We start from the raw sequence: 18,951 nt of genomic DNA on the forward strand, positions 1-18,951 counted from the left end.
GAAACCTCCTGCCTTACTGAGCTGCAAAGTGACTCTGGGTGGGTGATGCCCGAGTGTTACAGAGAACCGGAATACATCAAGCAATGCTCGGAGAGTTTGGAGTCACACTTTATTATTACGCGCGGGGGCACAGAGAAAAATGCCTTTCAAATTCAGGGCAACGCTACAAGCAGAACTTCCCTTTTTTATTAAAGAGCCAGCCCTACATGTGCTTAGTGGTTATCTCGCCGGTGGCCTTGAGAACAACACGGTTCTGTCCAATTAAAAAATGCACCTGGCATGGCATTGAGAGTACGGGCGTGTCTAGTCTCTGGCCTACAAGGTCAGACAGCTAAGTTTATCTCCTCATCATTCAAGCAGGCTAAAGCAGACTAGAAAGCAAAGTTACTATTTTATTCTTATTTTTTAACATATTTGATTTTTTTTTTTTTTTACTGAGAGGAAGGAAGAGGGATAGAGAGTTAGAAACATCCATCAGCTGCCTCCTGCACACCCCCCACGGGGGATGTGCCTGCAACTAAGGTACATGCCCTTGACCGGAATCGAACCTGGGACCCTTGGGTCCTCAGGCCAACGCTCTATCCACGGAGCCAAACCGGTCAGGCATAAAGTCATTATTTTTTTTAGAATAAGAGGCCGTCTAAAAAATGGCAGAGAATTCCAAACAGTAGTTTTACAAAATGAGGGTTACCTTCTCACAAGTACCCGTCCATGAGCCGGGGGAGGGAAGGCGGGAGTAGAAGCTGGGAGTGGGCAGAAGGCCACAGTCGGGAAGTTGGGGGCATAGTCCCGGGATCCTGGATTCTTGTTGAAAGGCGATACTTTGGTTACCGGCCCAGAATCTGGAAGGGCGTGGACTTCTTCACCCCGCCCCCCCAACCCCCTGACGTGAAAGTGAGTCTAGGTGAGTCATTCATTTCCTTCTCCTCAGTCTCCCCCATCTTGAGCTCAGTCCGGGGAGCCTTTTGCAGGCAGAGCACCCCGCACCCGGCAGGCTGAGGGAGTCGCCCCCTCCCCTGAAACACACGGAAGACCCGCGAAGGCTCTGCCGCGGGGACCAGGTGTGCTCACGACAGCACGTGGCCGCGGGGAGTCCGAGTGCAGATGGCCTCCCGCCGCGCGGTGGGGCGCGCCGCCGCCCTGAAGGCACAAGGGGGAGCCGGGCCCCGGCCTTGGGCCCCCGGCACCCTGATCCTTGTCCTGTTACTTTTCCTGGTGCTGGTGAGTGCCCGCCGCCCCTCCTGGAGGGCGGGTGGGGGGCGGGGGGCAAGGAGACCAAACGGGGTTTTTGAGGGGCGTGCCTGGGCCTGTGCCGGCCGGACCAACCTGGGCAGAGTCTGGAGAAGGGGGGGCGGGGGGTGTCGGCCCCGCGAATGCGGAGACGGGGAACCCGCGCTGCTCCAGGTCCCCGGAAGGACCAGTCATTTCGGGGGGAAATCCACAAGGAAACTCCCGGAGCTTCTTTTCCCTTTTTCATTCTTGTTCACCTTGTAAGACTTGGCTGTGGCCGGTCGGTGGGCCGACAGCCGGCCAAATGCCGCTTTTCTTCGCACTTGACCGCATTTTAAATCCCGACTCTCCACTTGCTTCCAGTCCCCGCGCGGCGCGGTGAGGGCGCGCAGCCAGAGGTGTAAGGGAGGCGGAAAAAACTCCGCCTCAGGGCGCGTCCAGTTCATTCTGTTAAAAATAGAAACACTAACGCCAAACCGTGTATCACAGCTATCGTGAAAGTTTAGTTCTTATTTTAAAAAGGAATCAAGATTCAGAGAAGCGGTATCTATAATCACAAAGTAACGTGTGTTTCCCGGTGCATGTGGACGTAACCTGTGTCGACCAAGTAAAAACATCTGAAGGAGGCGGCGGGGGAGTGGAGCCCGAGGCCTCTGGCACCCCAAGCTCCTTTCCTGCTCCCTCTCAGGCTTGGCCTGTTGCTGCGCTTTTATGTTGTGAAGCTCATGGGGAGGGATCGCATGTTATGCTGGGAAGCTCGGGGGGAGTCCCGGTTAGAGGTCCATGCCTCCATGCAGACTTCTCTTGCTCCGTGTAACACCAGCACAACCTTTACTGTGGGTAAAGCAGACGCGGGGGACCAGTGCAATTTGCTCTTGACTCTTAGGACTATCTCTTTAGATAGGTGGTTCTCAACTTTCCTAATGCCGCCATCCTTTAGTACAGTTCCTCATGTTGTGGTGACCCCCCAACAAAAAATTATTTTCGTTGTTACTTCATAACTGTAATTTTGCTACTGTTATGAATTGTAATGTATTTAAATTATCTGATATGCAGGATGTGTTTTTATTGTTACAAATTGAACATAATTAAAGCATAGTGATTAATTACAAAAACAATATGTAATTATATATGTGTTTTCCGATGGTCTTAGGTGACCCCTGTGAAAGGGTCATTTGAACCCCAAAGGGGTCGCGACCCACAGGTTGAGAACCGCTGCTTTAGATGATACCCTGTGTTATAATAATCATTATGGTACTTAATGTTAGGACCTTAGAATGTAAATGTTAGGACCTTAGACTTAAAGCATGTAACTGGCCAAATGCTGCTTAAAGCATGTAACACATGCTTTAAGTCTTACATTCTAAGGTCCTAACATTAAGTACCATAATGATTACTATAACACCCTGTTTATGATTTTGCTAATTCCAACAGCATGGTGTTAGCTTGCTGGCCCGTTGTCTGCCCCGCATGTCCCTGTGTATGGCACAAATCCTCAGAAGTGAACTTGCTTTGTCAGGGGGTTAATTTTATATTTTCGTTTAGGTAATGACACACTGTTCTCCAGAAGGGCTGATACATTTTTCACTTAAACCAAGAGTCCACAGTTTTTCTGTTTCCCTACAGCCTTGCCACACTGAATTTTAATTCTTTGTAGAAAAATACCATTTTGTTGTGTGTGTGTTTTGTATTTTTCTTTCATAATTGAGATTTTAGCTTGTTTTAGGATAAGTATACGGATATTTCAATTCATACACAATCTTAACATACGTACCCAAATGTAAAGTCATGTCGTGCCTCTTTTCTGAAGTTATTCCAGTGGCTTCCGGCTTCAAATGTGGGGCTATTTCTTAGTAGAGTATCAAGTACCAAGATCTTCAAATGTTGATACCCTGTTATATCCGTCCCATCAATTCACAACGTAATGTCATATATGCTAAATAATCAAATTTTCAGTCTTTCACTGCCCATAAAGTTACTAGGAAAACTGGATTACCACACCAACAATGTCACAGATGCACAAAATTCTGACAGGGAGAGCCAAGATCAAGGAGTGGTTTTCTTTAGGAAACACTTCTACCAATAACACGGGAACAGAAGTGATTGAAAATGTTCAGGACATAGTAAATGCACGACTGGCTCCAAATTGCCATTTAGTATGCTTTGTATTATCCTATCTAATAATAGACAAACATGGTAATTAACCATACCTCCGCTACCCTTCCCATTGGCTAATCAGCAGGATATGCAAATTAACCCAACCAAGATGGCGGCCGGCAGCCATGCAGCTGAAGCGAGCAGGAGGCTTGCTTGTTCCAGTGATGGAGGAAGCCAAGCTTCCTCCCTGCTGCAGCCGGGCTCTGAGCTCCACTCTAAGCAACAAAGTTATAATTATAGAAGCTAAACAAACCCCAGATGCCTGCTTTCAGCAGGCCATGGCGTGGGAGCTGGAGTGGCAACAAAGTTTCAATTATAGAAGGTAAATAAATCCCAGAATATAAAAAAGAAAAAAAGGAGAGGCTGGGAGCTTCAGTCGCCAGCTTGGCCAGCCTGAAAACAGCCCTCAGCCCCTTATCCAGACTGGCCAGGCACCCCAGTGGGGACCCCCACCCTAAAGGGGGTGCGGGCAGCCTGAAAATAGCCATCAGCCCCTCATCCAGGCTGGCCAGGCACCCAAGTGGGACCTCACCCTGATCCGGGACACCCTTCAGGGCAAACCAGCTGGCCCCCACCCGTGCACCAGGCCTCTATCCTATATAGTAAAAGGATAATATGCAAACTGACCCTAACAGCAGAAAGACTGGTCACTATGACACACACTCACCACCAGGGGGCAGACACTCTATGCAGGAGCTGCCCTCTGTTGGTCAGTGAGCTCCCACATGGAGGAGCTCTGCTTAGCCACAAGCCAGGCTGATGGCTGCCAGTACAGAGGTGGTGGTGGGAGCCTCTCCCACCTCCTCAGCAGCGCTAAGGATGTCCAACTGCAGCTTAGGCCTGCTCCCCTCTGGCAAATGGACATCCCCCGAGGGCTACCGGGCTGCCAGAGGAATTTCTGATTGCCAGCTTAGGCCCAATCCCCCGAGGAGCAGGCCTAAGCCAGCAGGTGGTCATCCCCCAAGGGGTCCCAGACTGTGAGGGTACAGGCCGGGCTGAGGAACCCCCCACCCCAAGTGCACACATTTTTGTGCACTGGGCCTCTAGTAGGATATAAAAACAAGCCCATCTATGGCATGTTAAGCTGACATGCAGAACAACCAACGCCTCCCATAGTCAACATCCCACTATTTTCTGGTTATACCAAAAAATTAAACAACCAGCAAGTGATTTCACCTCTAACAAAAAAAAAGAAAAAAGGATTTCCACTTTTCCATAAGAAAAATGGGATGAGGTGGAATTCCCTCATTCCTAAAAATCTTTCTAGAGCAGTGGTTCTCAACCTTCTGGCCCTTTAAATACAGTTCCTCATGTTGTGACCCAACCATAAAATTATTTTCGTTGCTACTTCATCACTGTAATGTTGCTACTGTTATGAATCGTAATGTAAATATCTGATATGCAGGATGGTCTTAGGCGACCCCTGTGAAAGTGTTGTTCGACCGCCAAAGGGGTGTGACCCACAGGTTGAGAACTGCTGTTCCAGAACGACTAAAAAGCTTGCATTTAAAAAATGGATGATAAAAACATTCCTCTGGATTGTACAAGCAGAGAGGCAGGGACCACGGATAGACATGGCATTTGACATTAACCAGACTTGGCCTCTCTTTCTCCTGCCTCCTCTGAAGCTGGACCCTCCTCGTTTCCGCAGGTAGATCTTTAGGTTCCTGGTGGGCCGCTTTGGCCTGTTTTATGTTTGCGCCCCCTTTCCCTTCTGTTTGCACTTTTGTCTGCAGATTTAGGAGCTGGTGAGGCTGACAACCTCCGCAACCTCTTGGGTTCCTCCTTCGCAGCCCCCTGGGCAGAGCTGGCCTTCCTCCTGGGCATAGGAGGGCGTGTGTGTGTGTGTGTGTGTGTGTGTGTGTGTGTGTGTGTGTGTAGGGGGGAATAGGAGAAGGTGGGTGCTTGCTGGGGCTCAGGGGATTGGCTTGTGGGTGCCTGGAGCCTGGGCTTCCGGGCCTGATGTCGCTTCTCCCACCGCCCAAGCTGCTTGGACCTGCCTGTGGTGGTTTTTGCTTCCTCGTGGCTAGTAGAGATTTCCAAGGATCCAGGAGACATCTGAGCCTGGGAATGAGAACCAGGAGACCCAGATTACACAGCAGGGGAGGGTGGCAGGGGGACTGGAATCCCAGCTGTGCACTTGAACTGTGTCACCTGGGGCCAGTTATGCTCCCAGCCCTGCCTGTAGTGGGATGAGCCCATGTCCTTGGTCTGTTGGAAGGATGACATCAGATGAGGCCCAGTGCTGAGCGCTTCCCTGCCTCCAGGTCCTTGCTCTGCACTTGCTGGAATGGCCACCTTTCTGTGGGAGACTGTGGGAGCTCAAACCACGTCCTCAGGGTTGGTGTCGGTGTTCTGGTGCTGGGAGGGCCAGAGGGCACATGGTTTCCACCCAGCAGTGGCTGCACCGGTTTGCATGGGCACCGTGGAATCAGCTCCTTGAGGGGGGAGGTGTGCAGAGGGGCCAGACGTCCAGTGATGCAGTGGTGGCGCTGCAGGGGCACAGGTGCGTCCAAATGCTTTCAGCCGTCCCTCTGGGGGAACACCGAGGCCTCAGTCCCTGTCTTGGACCACATTCCCCTTGCCAGGGCTGGCAGAGAAGCCTGGCAACACCTTCCAGGTAAGGGTGGGGAGTGGGCGGCAGGAATGTGCACTGAGTAGCTTTGGGCAGCTTGGGTGCTGCACTCAGCTGGGCATTGTGCTGCCATTATTCCCTATCATTTTTCTAACAACCTGGGAGATAGGGATGGTTTCCCTACTGTACACAGGAAGAAAATGAGTCAGAAGGAAACAATTTTATTATTCTTTTGCCTGATTTCCTTTATAATAGCAGCCACCCTGGACCTTTACTTTTTGGGGAATATTTCCGTTTGTTGTGTTCTAGTCACAGTTAAGCGAACTGCTAAATAATATGATCTCCTGATATTTGCTTTTAAATTTTATGCCGGGGCTACCTACATGTGCCTTATTTGAGAGTTAGATTCATTAACTACTTACGACTAGGCATATTTTGAAAAACATGAAATGGCCGCAAGCACACACTGGCTTGTGCTAAGATGGCAAACGGAAGTTAAGGGAAAGGGAAGTGAGAACTGTACAGCTCTGTTAATATAGTTTTTTTACAGTAAGGTCCCCGCCTCCTCTCACGATTACTGTAGAATGTGAGAACTTTCATAAGCCTTAGCTCCTCCCTAGACGTATCGGACTGATTAGGCTTTCTTAAGGTTCCAGTCAGATTTTATCAGTTCCCCCATGTTGATCGAGAACATTCTCTGAAAGCATTGCTGATTAACAGTCAGGTCTTCCAACTTAAGCAAGTTTTTTTTGCCCCTCAATGTCAGGAAGGACCTCTCCTGGGTGTGGCCTCTTCCGTCAGAGAGGAAGTGCGTGGGTTCAGTCCAGGGGTAACAGGGAACAGGTGCAGAGCATAATAACAAACAGGAAGAATTCAAAAGAGAATTATGACAGCATAACAACAGAGTCTACATCAATTTAAACTAGGAGCTCAAACCTGCAGATAATGAAACACAGACCATTATTATCTTGGATTGATCAAAGTTCTTTTTTTTTTTTTTTTAATTGATTTTTAGAGAGAAAGGAAGAGAGAGAGAGAAACATCCATCTGGAAGAAAAACATCGATTTCTTGCCTCCTGTTCATGTCTGACTGGGAATCAAACCCACCATCTTTTGGTATAAAGGACGGCTGCCTCCTGTACACCCCACACCAGGGATGGAGCCCACAACCTCCTGGTTCATAGGTCAACGCTCAGTCACTGAGCCAAGCCGCTGGGTCTTTTTTTTCTTTAATCCCCCCCTCCTTTCCACAATAGCATAGGAAATGGAAACAAGGACATGTTCCTTCCAAGGAAAAGAGAAAAGAGAAACGTTTAGTAAGAATTAATAGTAAGAAAAGCAGATTCAGTCCTTCTGGTAATATGTTTCCTTCAGAAGTCACCTGCGTTAATTTTTGACAGCTGCAGTTTCTGGTCATCAGACTGAGGGATGTTCCTGTCAGGGTCTGGTGCCTTCTGTAGGTGTGAATCCTGTACCCACTCTACTGCCTGGAGTTTAGCAGCACACAGCTTAGTCAGCAGTACTTGGTAAGGGCCCTTTCAGTAAGGCTGGAGGGAATCTTTTATGAGATGTCTTTTTCAGTTAAAAAAAAAAAAAAAAAAATCTCCAGGTTGTAGAGTGGATTTTGAGTTGTTCATTCCCTTGGAGGGACTGGGAAAAGATTGTCCTCCAAGGAAATGATTATTTTCAATAGAAGCAATTAAGCCTTTACAATATTGAAATATGTTTCCTTTATATTGAAATAGGTTTCGTTTATATTGAAATATATTTCCTTTACCAACTGTGGATCAAAAGAAGTAGCAGCCAAACGCATGGGACGTCCTGTAATTATTTTGAAAGGAGAAAGCTTATGAGTCCCAAAGGGGGTGGACCCGAGATTTAAAATGACTAGTGGCAATGCTTTCGGCTAAGGTATTTGAAGAGTTTCTGCAAGTTCTGCCAATTGAATCTTTTTTTTGTTTTTAAAGATAGGATTTTTTCTTTTTTAATGAGGATTGAGCCTACAACCTGGGCATGTGCGCTGATCTCGAATTGAACCCGCGATCTCTCACTCTATGGGATGACACTCAACCAACTGAGCCACACCTTCAGGGCTGCCAATTGAATCATAATAATGTCATTAGTACGTTCAACTAAACCTGAGAATTGAGGATGGTGATCACAGTGAAAATGTTGTGGAACCAGCCAAAGAGCACAGACTTGTTGTAGCACTTGACCAATGAAATGGGTTTTTTGATCACTGAAGTTCAAGAGGAGTCCCCCAAGCAGGAACCCTCTTCTCTAACAGGACTTGAGCCACTGCAAAGGCATTTGCTTGTCTGCAAGGGAAAGCTTCAGTCCAGTGAGAAAACATATGTATCATGACTAAAACTCATTTATATTCATGAGATGGGGAAGCTGTATGAAATCTATTTGCCAAACCACAAAAGGTCCAGTAGGCAAATTTAATAGGCTTCCCTGGGCTGTGTTTGAGGTGGGTACTTTTTGTGGCCTTGTTAATATCTCCCCACCAATATTCATGAAGCTATCATTTTGTCAGTGGACCAGTGGTTTAATGCATGGAGAGTGGTCAGGAGCAAACATTTTAGAGTTCTTGGCAGGACTGGGTTGTTAGTTGGCTTGAACCAGAGCTTTCTCTTCTTGTTAAACCAGCAATTGTTGGATTTCCAATCTTGTTTTACTTCTTTTTGAAGCCAGTTGTTGGGATTCTCTGGCCAGTTTTTCTAAGTTTTCAACTGGGGAATCATCTCTTTGGACCATGACAGAGGTTTGACTGCTGCTGACACCTTTAAGGGCAGCATTCTTAGCAGAAATGTCAGCAGAGTGGTTTCGTTTACCTTCCAGAACGTCAAGTCTAGAATGCCGTAGAATCTTAATAATACTGTTTCCCTGAGCCATTGGAGCCATACTATAGTCACTACTGACTATATAGTACCCTCGGGGACTATGGTGAGCCCCATGTTTTTGAGTGAGTAACCCAAGGGTATCCCCATCCTTCTCATGCACAAAAGTGATAAGGGGCCCTGTCTGGGTTGCTTAGTTGGTTGGAGCACGGTTCCATGCACCAAAAAAGGTATGGGTTCGATTCCTGGTCAGGGCACATACCTGGGTTGTAGGTTCGATCCCTAACTGGTGCACGTAAAGGAGGCAACTGATTGATGCTTCCCTCTCACATGGATGTTTCTCATTTCTCTCTCTCTCTCTCTCTCTCTCCCTCCCTCCCTCCCTCCCACTCTATCTAAAAGCAATGGAAAAATATCCTTGGGTGACAACCAAAATAAAAAAATAAAAACAAAAAGACATATGAAGTCAAAAAACAAACAAACACAAAACTGGGGTGAGGGTGGGTTAAGAATGTTAACAGAATTATCCAGTCTGCAAAACATATACAATCTGTAAAGGAAAAAATGGAAATAGAAAGCAATAAATGTTTGTGTCAAGTGACTATTTTATTGCCAAGGAAGGACAAAACTTTGGGGATGAGATGGAATGAAGGAAAAACTCTAATGTAATTGCAATAAGGATGGTAGAGAAGATAAAAGAGGACACTCCCTTCAAGGTGAGGCCTGGGCACAAGGAATGAGCCCAAAATAGCAGCCACTGGCTGGATTGGAGGTCAAGGAGAGAAAGGAGAGTAAAAGGTAAGGATGGAGAGGCTGGTAGAGGTGAGGCTATAGGAGGCGAAGACCAGAAAGTGAAGGCTTTCCTCTGTTGTAATATAAACAATAATGTGTTAGAAATACGAAATGTACTTCATAGTCTTAAACTCTCTTTCCATGTGTTCCTACCTTTGAGCAAGAAACCATTCCTGTGTGTCTCCTGAAACTAGAGGTGCAACCACTAGAAAAGAATTTGCTACCGGGAGGAAAAGATGGTTGACAAAATTTGGGGGGCCCTTGACTACATTTGTAATTATTTTATGTTTTAGGCAAAATTATTAAGACATTAAAGTCCACTGCATTATTTTCTACATCTTTTGGTATGTCTAAAAAAATTTACAACGTAAAACAAATATAGGAAGAAAGGGAGGAAATGAGGGAGGAAGGAAACAAAGAAGGAAGAAATTAAAGGAGAGGGTACAATTCCCTTATCACTGCAGACAGTTGACAAGATGTCTCAGATTCCATCCTTCATACCAACAGGGATTTGGATCTGTCTGGTTATTGTCTTGACGGACCTTTAATAAACCAGTACCCCTGCAATAAGCCAGTCTGAAGGAAGAGGTAAGGCTATGGAATAGCCATCAAGACTCCTGGAAATGTGGGCACAGCTCTCAGCGAAGATAGCTAGAACCTTCAACAGCCCAGTGTTCCATTTATGGCAGAGCTACTCCTACTCTACGACTGAAACAGTGTACATGTCTGAAGGCTGTGACTGTGTCCCTTTACAATAGGAAAACTGAGGGTCAGGGAGACCAAAAGTTGTCCCTGACTGTCCGTGCTCATCTTCAGGTTTTACTATCTCTCATCACGCGTGCTCTTGCTCTTCCATCCCTGTGGACACACCACTCCTCTCCCTGCCCAGTTATTGTAAAAGGTCTGCCCTTTGACAGCTGTCCCTCTCCTCCACACGTTGGACCCAGGACTCCAGAACTGCCCATTTAGTGTGTTTCAGTGCCTCTGGCTGAGGGCCATTACCAACCACCAATCCTCTGAACCAGGCTCATCTACTAGCAGATTATTTTCCAGTGGAGGAGGGTTGATAATAAGGGTTCTTTTACCTTTCTTTTTATTTTGTACATCAAATCTGAAATGTGCTGTAACAGACATTCTTTTTTTTCTTTTTTTAATGAAGAAGTTGAATGTTTTATTATTAAGCCTTCTTGTTTTCCTGCAAGGCTGTTGCTTCACTATAAAAATAACACCAGCAAACTCTGTATTTTGCAAAATTAAGATGGCATTATTTGCCGAAACCGGTTTGGCTCAGTGGATAGAGCGTCGGCCTGTGGACTGAAAGGTCCCAGGTTCGATTCCGGTCAAGGGCATGTACCTGGGTTGCGGGCATATCCCCAGTAGGAGATGTGCAGAAGGCAGCTGATCGATGTTTCTCTCTCATCGATGTTTCTAACTCTCTATCTCTCTCCCTTCCTCTCTGTAAAAAATCAATAAAATATATTTTTTAAAAAAAGATGGTATTATTTGTCATTGGACATTTGTTAACAATGAACAAAAACTTTTCTCCACTGCCAAATCCAGAGATGGATGTCAACAAGTTACAATATGATATAAGGTTTAATAGATAACAATGTTATCCTTGAATTACATAGTGGGATTTAGAGGGAGCATATCTCAACATAATAAAGACCATATATGACAAACCTACAGCCAACATCATATTCAATAGACAAAAACTAAAACCACTTCCCTTAAGAACAGGAACAAGAAGAGTGTCCACTTTTATCACTCTTATTCAACACTAGAGTCCTGGTGGATGGATGCGTGCACATTGAAAGGAAATTAATTAGAAGAAATATTTTAATATCCCTATTCACCCTTTCTCTATAAGTGTTAACCAAATTCATGATTGATAATGACAGATCAAAACACACGCATGTGATTGGTGCCAGTGAGAGCTTCATATGTATCATGTATGTGCGAGTCAACTTAGCCTTTTATAGATATAGGATAAACTTGTTTAATTACACCTGCTTTCTGATTTAGCTAAACTTTTTCCAGCCCTGTGAAGCACCCCAACTTTTCTTTCAGGTAATTGTCAGCAACACAGCAGTAAATATCAACACGAAGTAGGTTATTATTGTAGACTAGGGGCCCGGTGCACGAAATTCGTGCACTGGGTGTGGGGGGGGGGGAGTGTCCCTCAGCCCAGCCTGCCCCCTCTCACATACTGGGAGCCCTCAGGCATTGACCCCCATCACCCTCCAATCGCAGGATCGGCCCCCAGCCCAGGCCTGATGCCTCTGGCCCAGGCATCAGGCCTGGGCAGGGGACCCCCAGACCCCTCCGATTGCTGGCTCTGTCCCTTGCCCAGGCCTGACGCCTCGGCCAGAGGCGTAGACCCCCATCACCCTCCGATCGCCTGATCGGCCCCTTGCCCAGGCCTGACGCCTCCGCCAGAGGTGTCAGGCTTGGACAGGGGACCCCCATCTCCCCCAGATCACTGGCTCTGGCCCCCGCCCAGGCCTGAGGCCTCTGGCCCAGGAATCATGCCTGGGCAGGGGACCCCCATCTCCCTCTGATGGCTTGCTCCACCCCCCGCCCAAGCCTGACGCCTCTGACCCAGGCTTCAGGCCTGGGCAAGGGGATCATCATATCCCCCCAATCCCCAGCTCTACCCCTCACCCAGGCCTGATGCCTCTGGCCCAGCCATCAGGTGTGGGCAGGGGACCCCCAGCCCCCCGCCCAGGCCTGATGCCTCGGCCAGAGGAGTTGACCCTCATCACCCTCCAATCACCAATCACCAGATCGGCCCCTTGACCAGGCCTGAGGCCTCCGGCAGAGGTGTCAGGCCTGGGCAGGGGACCCCCAGCTCTGCGCGGTTGCAGGCTCTGCCCCTGCCCAGGCCTAACGCCTCTGGCCTAGGCATCCGGCTCGGGCAGCGGGGACCCGCAGCTACAGCGGCCCGCGATCGTGGGCTTCGCTTTAGGCCCAGGCAAGGGACCCCTAGCTCCTGGGACTGCCAGCTTCGACCGTGCCCAGCTCCCATCCCTGGCTCCACCCCTACTTCCTGCTATCACTGGCCAGGGTGGAAAAGGCACCTGATTCTCTGATCATGGCTGGGGGGCAGGGCAAAGGCGGCCCCAGGGCCGCCTTTGCCCTGCCCCCCAGCTGTTAGCTCCCCCCTGGGTTTCCGATCACTGTCAGTGGCAGGGGGCTTCTTCCTGCTTTCCCTTTCGCCTCCCTGCATTGTGCCTACATATGCAAATTAACCGCCATCTTGTTGGCAGTTAACTGCCAATCTTAGTTGGCAGTTAACTGCCAATCTTAGTTGGCAGTTAATTTGCATATAGCCCTGATTAGCCAATGAAAAGGGTAGCGTTGTACGCCAATTACCATTTTTCTCTTTTATTAGTGCAGATCATGCAGGGAAAACAAAGAATAAAATATTTAACTGTAGCAGTGTTTGACTATAATTCTGCACAGTGTGAAAACCTGAAGTCATTTTCAAAGTCGACCATTTGTTACTTCTTTTCAGTCGGGTTAAGTTTCTAAACTTTCTAAATCTCCGTTTTTCTAGCTAATGAAAAGAAAATAGGATGCTACCAAGTCTCCTATCTTACCTACTCTGGGACTTCTGTGAGGATCAAATGAGATGAGGCACGGGAAAATGCTTCACAAACATTTGGTTAAAGTGTAAAATGTTGCACCTGGCTCTAAAGCAAGTCAGGTTCCTGGGCTGAAGAAACTCTAAGGAGGCTAGTTGCTAGGGAGAGGAAGCTGGGTGTTGCTACGTGATGTTATTACCCGGTGCCCACAGCCTCTGTTTCCAGGCTGGGCTGGGCTGTGGGCCGTATTTTGTGCCATAGGGTCTTGGCAGCATTGGCTGCGATTTGGTGGAGTGTCGCTCTGGGGTGGTGGCAGGGCCTATGGCCCACTTGGGGGAAGTCGAGTGTTGGTTTGTCAGCCAGGTGTTGGTTTGTCCGTGGTGCCGTTTATTTTAAAATAGCCAGTGCGCATCAAGGCAGCTCCTGCCCCCCGGTGGTCAGTGTGTGTCATAGCTACCGGTCGGATGGACAGACACTTAGCTTTTTAGCCTTTTATATATAGTGATAGTACTGGAAATCCTAGCCACAGCGATCAGGCAAGAAGAAATAAAAGGCATCCACATTGGCTGCACCACTCTGCACCTGAGAGATGCAAATTAAAACGACAATTAGGTATCACCTCACACTTGTCACAAACAACATGATATTGTACCTAGAAAACCCTAAAGATGCCACCAAAAACTACTAGATTTAATAAATTAATTCAGGAATATAGCAGGATACAAAAATAAACACCCATAAATCGATGGCTTTTTTATGCACCAATATTGAATTCTCAGAAAGAGAAACTAAACAAACAATCTCATTTACCATTGCAACAAAAAATTAAGATACTTAGGAATAAAGTTAACTAAGGAGGTAAAAGACTTGTACTCAGAAAACTACAAGATGTTGGAAAAAAGAGATAGAGGAAAATATAAACAAGGGGGAAAATATACTGTGTTCAAGGATTTTGGTAGAATCAACATCATTAAAATATCCATATTACCCAAAGCAATCTCTAGATTCAATGCAACCCCTATTAAAATACAAACAGCATATTTCACAGATCTAGAATAAATACTTTAAAACTTTATATGGACCTAAAACTTAAAAAAGACCCTGAATATCCCCAGCAATTTTGAGAAAGAAGAACAAAGTTGAAGGAATCACAACACCAGATATCAAGTTATGCTACAAAGCCACTGTAATCAAAACAGCCTGGTACTGGCATAAGAACAGGCATATGGATGAATGGAACAGAATGGAGGACACAGAAATCAACGCAAGCCATTACGCTCAATTAATATTTGACAAAGGTGGCAGGAGCATACAATGAGTCAAGACAGTCTCTCCAATAAATGGTGTTGGGGAAAATTTGACATGCAAAAGAATGAAAGTAGACCACCAACTTACACCATACACAAGAATAAACTCAAAATGGATAAAAGACTTAAGTGTAAATCGTGAAACCATAAAATTCCTAGAAGAAACCATAGGCACCAAAATCTCAGCCATCTCTCATAGCAATTTGTTTATGAATATATCTCCTGTGGCAAAGGACACTAAGGAGAAAATAAACAAATGGGACTACCTCAAAATAAAAAGCTTCTGCACAGCAAAAGAAACCGTCAACAAAACGAAAAGGGAGCCCACTGCATGGCAGAACATATTTTGCAATGATACATCTGATAAATGGTTAATATCCAAAACATATAAGGAACTCATACAACTTAACAAAAGGAAGACAAACAATCCAATTAAAAAAATGGGCAAACTGCCCAAGCCGGTTTGGGTCAGTGGATAGAGCATTAGCCTATGGACTGAAGGGTCCCAGGTTTGATTCTGGTCAAGGGCACATACCTCGGTTGCAGGCTCCTCCCTGGCCTGGGTCCTGGAGGCAACCAATCAATGTGTCTCTCTGACATTGATGTTTCTGTCTCTCCCTCTCTCTTCCACTCTTCCTAAAAATCAATGGTAAAATATCCTCAGGTGAGGATTAACAAAACAAACAAACAAACAAAAATGGGCAAAGGACCTAAATAGACACTTCTCCAAAGTGGAATACAGGTAGCCAAGAGACATATGAAAAAATGCTCAAAGTCATTGATCACCAGAGAGATGCAAATTAAAATGACAATTAGGTATTACCTCGCACCTGTCAGAATGGCAACTATCAACAAATCAACAAATGACAGATGCTGGTGAGGATGTGAAGAAAAGGGAACCCTAGTACACTGCTGGCAGGAATGCAGACTGGTGCAGCCATTATGGAAAACAGTATGGTTTCCTCAAAAACTGAAATATGGAACTGCCATTTGACCCAGTGATTTCGCTTCTAGGAATCTATCCTAAGAAACACTGAAACACCATCAGAAACAATGTTTGCACCCCTATGTTCATAGCAGCACAATTTATAATAGCTAAAATCTGGAAACAGCCCACGTGCCCATCAGTAGATAAGTGGATAAAAAAGCTGTGGCACATCTACACCATGGGATACTAAGCAGCAGTAAAAAAGAAGGATCTCTTGCCCTTTGAGCCAGCCTGGGAGGGATCTAGAGAGCATTATGCTAACTGAAATAAGCCATTAAGAGAAAGACAAGTATCACATGATCTAAGTCATACACTGAATGGCCAGATTATTAAGAATACCCCATCAATACTTTGTTGGGCCACCTTTTGCCTTCAATACTGCGGTGATTCTTTTTGGCATTGACTCCACGAAATGTTGAAAGGTTATGGGAGGAATCTGACACCATGCCTGATGAATAGCACTGTCCAGTTCTGTGAGATTTGATGGTTGTGGAACCAGCTGACTGATAGCTCTTTTATCTTCGTTCCACAAATGCTCAATTGGATTGAGACCTGGTGATTGTGGGGGCTACCTAAGCAAGGTAAAGTCTCCCTCATGTTCTTGAAACCACTCCTGCACAATACGAGCACCATGGCATGGCCCATTGGAAGAAGCCATCTCCATTGGGATATGCCATCAACATGATAGGATGAACTTGATCAGTAATGATATTTAGGTATCTTGTGCTATTTAGACATTGTTCCACACGAATTAAAGGGCCCAAATCATGCCAGGAAAACATGCCCCAAACCATAACACTGACCCCACCAGCTTGAAGGTTTGTACTCATGCGTGTGGGGTGCATGCTTTCATGCTGTTTCTGCCGATGCAACTGGAAATGTGATTCATCGGACCACATGACTTTTTTCCAATGCTGGACTGTCCAATCCTTCTGTTCCTGTGCGAATTGGAGTCGTTTTATCTTGGTAACTGCAGACAGCAAAGGTGTTCGAAGAGACAGACCTTCAGCTTCCATATCCCATATGATGAAGTGTATGGCTAATTTGCATACAAATGTCAGGTGGTCATAATAACCTGGTCACTCAGTGTATGTGGAATCTAGTGAACAAACTAAACTGATGGACAAAATAGACCTGGAGACATAGAAGCATCAAACAGACTGCAGGGGAAGGTGGAAAGGGATCAAAAAAAGACACAAACAACAGGGTGGTGAAGGCCTGGAAGGAGGACGGGCGAGGGACATATGTAATACTTTCAACAATAAAGATTAAAAAAAAAAAAAGAATCTAAGAGGAAAAGGAAATCCAGAAGAGAGGCTGCAGTGGGTTCCTCCAACTTGCCCGGCAGCAGGAGGGAACAGTAGGGCTGACATGAGAGAGCATGAGAACCTGAGACCACAAGCCACAGGATGGACCGGGAGTTACCAGGACAGGTGAGGTTGTGATGAGGGAGGTGTGGAAGCCTCCGGGTGACCTGAAATCAGACCCACTGGTCCTGTCCTCTGTGTCCTTCATTCTATCCACCCTTGTTCACTGGGGTTTTGCTCTGAGCCAGGGACCTGGCTACTGAGATGCTAAGATCAAGCCCCTGACCCAGAAACCTCCTGCCTTACTGAGCTGCAAAGTGACTCTGGGTGGGTGATGCCCGAGTGTTACAGAGAACCGGAATACATCAAGCAATGCTCGGAGAGTTTGGAGTCACACTTTATTATTACGCGCGGGGGCACAGAGAAAAATGCCTTTCAAATTCAGGGCAACGCTACAAGCAGAACTTCCCTTTTTTATTAAAGAGCCAGCCCTACATGTGCTTAGTGGTTATCTCGCCGGTGGCCTTGAGAACAACACGGTTCTGTCCAATTAAAAAATGCACCTGGCATGGCATTGAGAGTACGGGCGTGTCTAGTCTCTGGCCGACAAGGTCAGACAGCTAAGTTTATCTTCCTCATCATTCAAGCAGGCTAAAGCAGGCTAGAAAGCAAAGTTACTATTTTATTCTTATTTTTTAACATATTTGATTTTTTTTTTTTTTTTACTGAGAGGAAGGAAGAGGGATAGAGAGTTAGAAACATCCATCAGCTGCCTCCTGCACCCCCCACTCCCTTACTGGGGATGTGCCCGCAACCAAGGTATGTGCCCTTATGGGAATGGAACCTGGGACCCTTCAGTCCTCAGAACAGCTCTCTATACACTGAGCCAAACTAGTTAGGCCATAAAATTATTATTTCTTTTTTTAATGTTTTTTTATTGATTTTTAGAGAGAGAGGGAGGGAGAGTGATAGAGATAGAAACGTTGATGAGAGAGAAACATCATCAATTGGCTGCTTCCTGTACACCCCCTACTGGGGATGGAGCCTGCAACCCAGGCAGGTGCCCTGACTGGGAATTGAACCAGTGACCTCTTGGTTCATGGTTTGATGCTCAACCACTGAGCCACTCCGGCCGGGCTATTATTTTTTTTTTAGAATAAGAGGCTGTCTAAAAAATAGCAGAGAATTCCAAACAGTACTTTTACAAAATGGGGGTTACCTTCTCACGAGTACCCATCCATCAGCCAGGGGAAGGCGGGAGTAGAAGCTGGGAGTGGGCAGAAGGCCACAGTCCGGAAGATGGGGGGGCATTAGCCCTGGGATCCTGGATTCTTGTTGAAAGGCGGTACCTTGGTTACCGGTCCAGGATGAGGAAGGAGGAGGGCGTGGACTTCTTCACCCCCCTCTTCCTCCCCCGCCCCCCCTCAGTGACTAATCTAGAAAGAGAGTCATTGCCAAGTCCGTCCTCCGTCTCCCCTATCTTGAGCTCAGTCCGGGGAGCCTTTTGCAAGCAGAGCACCCCGCACCCGGCAGGCTGAGGGAGTCGCCCCCTCCCCTGAAACACACGGAAGACCCGCGAAGGCTCTGCCGCGGGGACCAGGAGCGCTCACCGACCGCACGTGGCCGCGGGGAGTCCGAGTGCAGATGGCCTCCCGCCGCGCGGTGGGGCGCGCCGCGGCCGCCCCGGAGGCACAGCTGGGAGCCGGGCCCCGGCCCTGGGCCCCCGGCACCCTGATCCTTGTCCTGTCACTTTTCCTGGTGCTGGTGAGTGCCCGCCGCCCCTCCTGGAGGGCGGGTGGGGGACGGGGGGGGCATGGAGACCAAACGGGGTTTTTGAGGGGCGTGCCGGGGCCTGTGCCGGCCGGACCAACCTGGGCACAGTCTGGAGAAGGGCGGGGGGGGGGGGGGGGGGGAAGATCGGCCCCGCGAATGCAGAGACAGGGAACCCGCGCTGCTCCAGGTCCCCGGAAGGACCAGTCATTTCGGGGGGAAATCCACAAGGAAACTCCCGGAGCTTCTTTTCCCTTTTTCATTCTTGTTCACCTTGTAAAACTTGGCTGTGGCCGGTCGGTGGGCCGACAGCCGGCCAAATGCCGCTTTTCTTCGCACTTGACCGCATTTTAAATCCCGACTCTCCACTTGCTTCCAGTCCCCGCGCGGCGGGG

The 18,951-nt window shown here is 47.3% G+C and overlaps 1 protein-coding gene and 1 pseudogene across 8 annotated transcripts in view; one reads left to right on the plus strand and one right to left on the minus strand.

Moving 5' to 3' along the window:
- Nucleotides 1–910: 910 nt before the first annotated feature.
- Nucleotides 911–18,951, plus strand: part of TNFRSF10B (TNF receptor superfamily member 10b) — a 53,361-nt gene continuing 35,320 nt past the window's right edge. For 3 of the 8 annotated variants that reach the window (XM_059695983.1, XM_059695987.1, XM_059695988.1), the window contains exon 1: nucleotides 18,231–18,550. In XM_059695983.1, the coding sequence (XP_059551966.1) occupies nucleotides 18,431–18,550 (120 nt within the window). In that variant the 5' untranslated portion in view covers nucleotides 18,231–18,430. Of the gene's footprint in view, nucleotides 1,222–18,227; nucleotides 18,555–18,951 lie in introns of those variants that run through there. The other 5 variants (XM_059695985.1, XM_059695990.1, XM_059695986.1 and 2 more) reach the window with 5 other exon arrangements.
- Nucleotides 4,975–5,214, minus strand: LOC132234386 (non-histone chromosomal protein HMG-14-like; annotated as a pseudogene).

This window comes from Myotis daubentonii, chromosome 5, assembly GCF_963259705.1.
Source record: "Myotis daubentonii chromosome 5, mMyoDau2.1, whole genome shotgun sequence".
NCBI classification, from domain to species: domain Eukaryota; kingdom Metazoa; phylum Chordata; class Mammalia; order Chiroptera; family Vespertilionidae; genus Myotis; species Myotis daubentonii.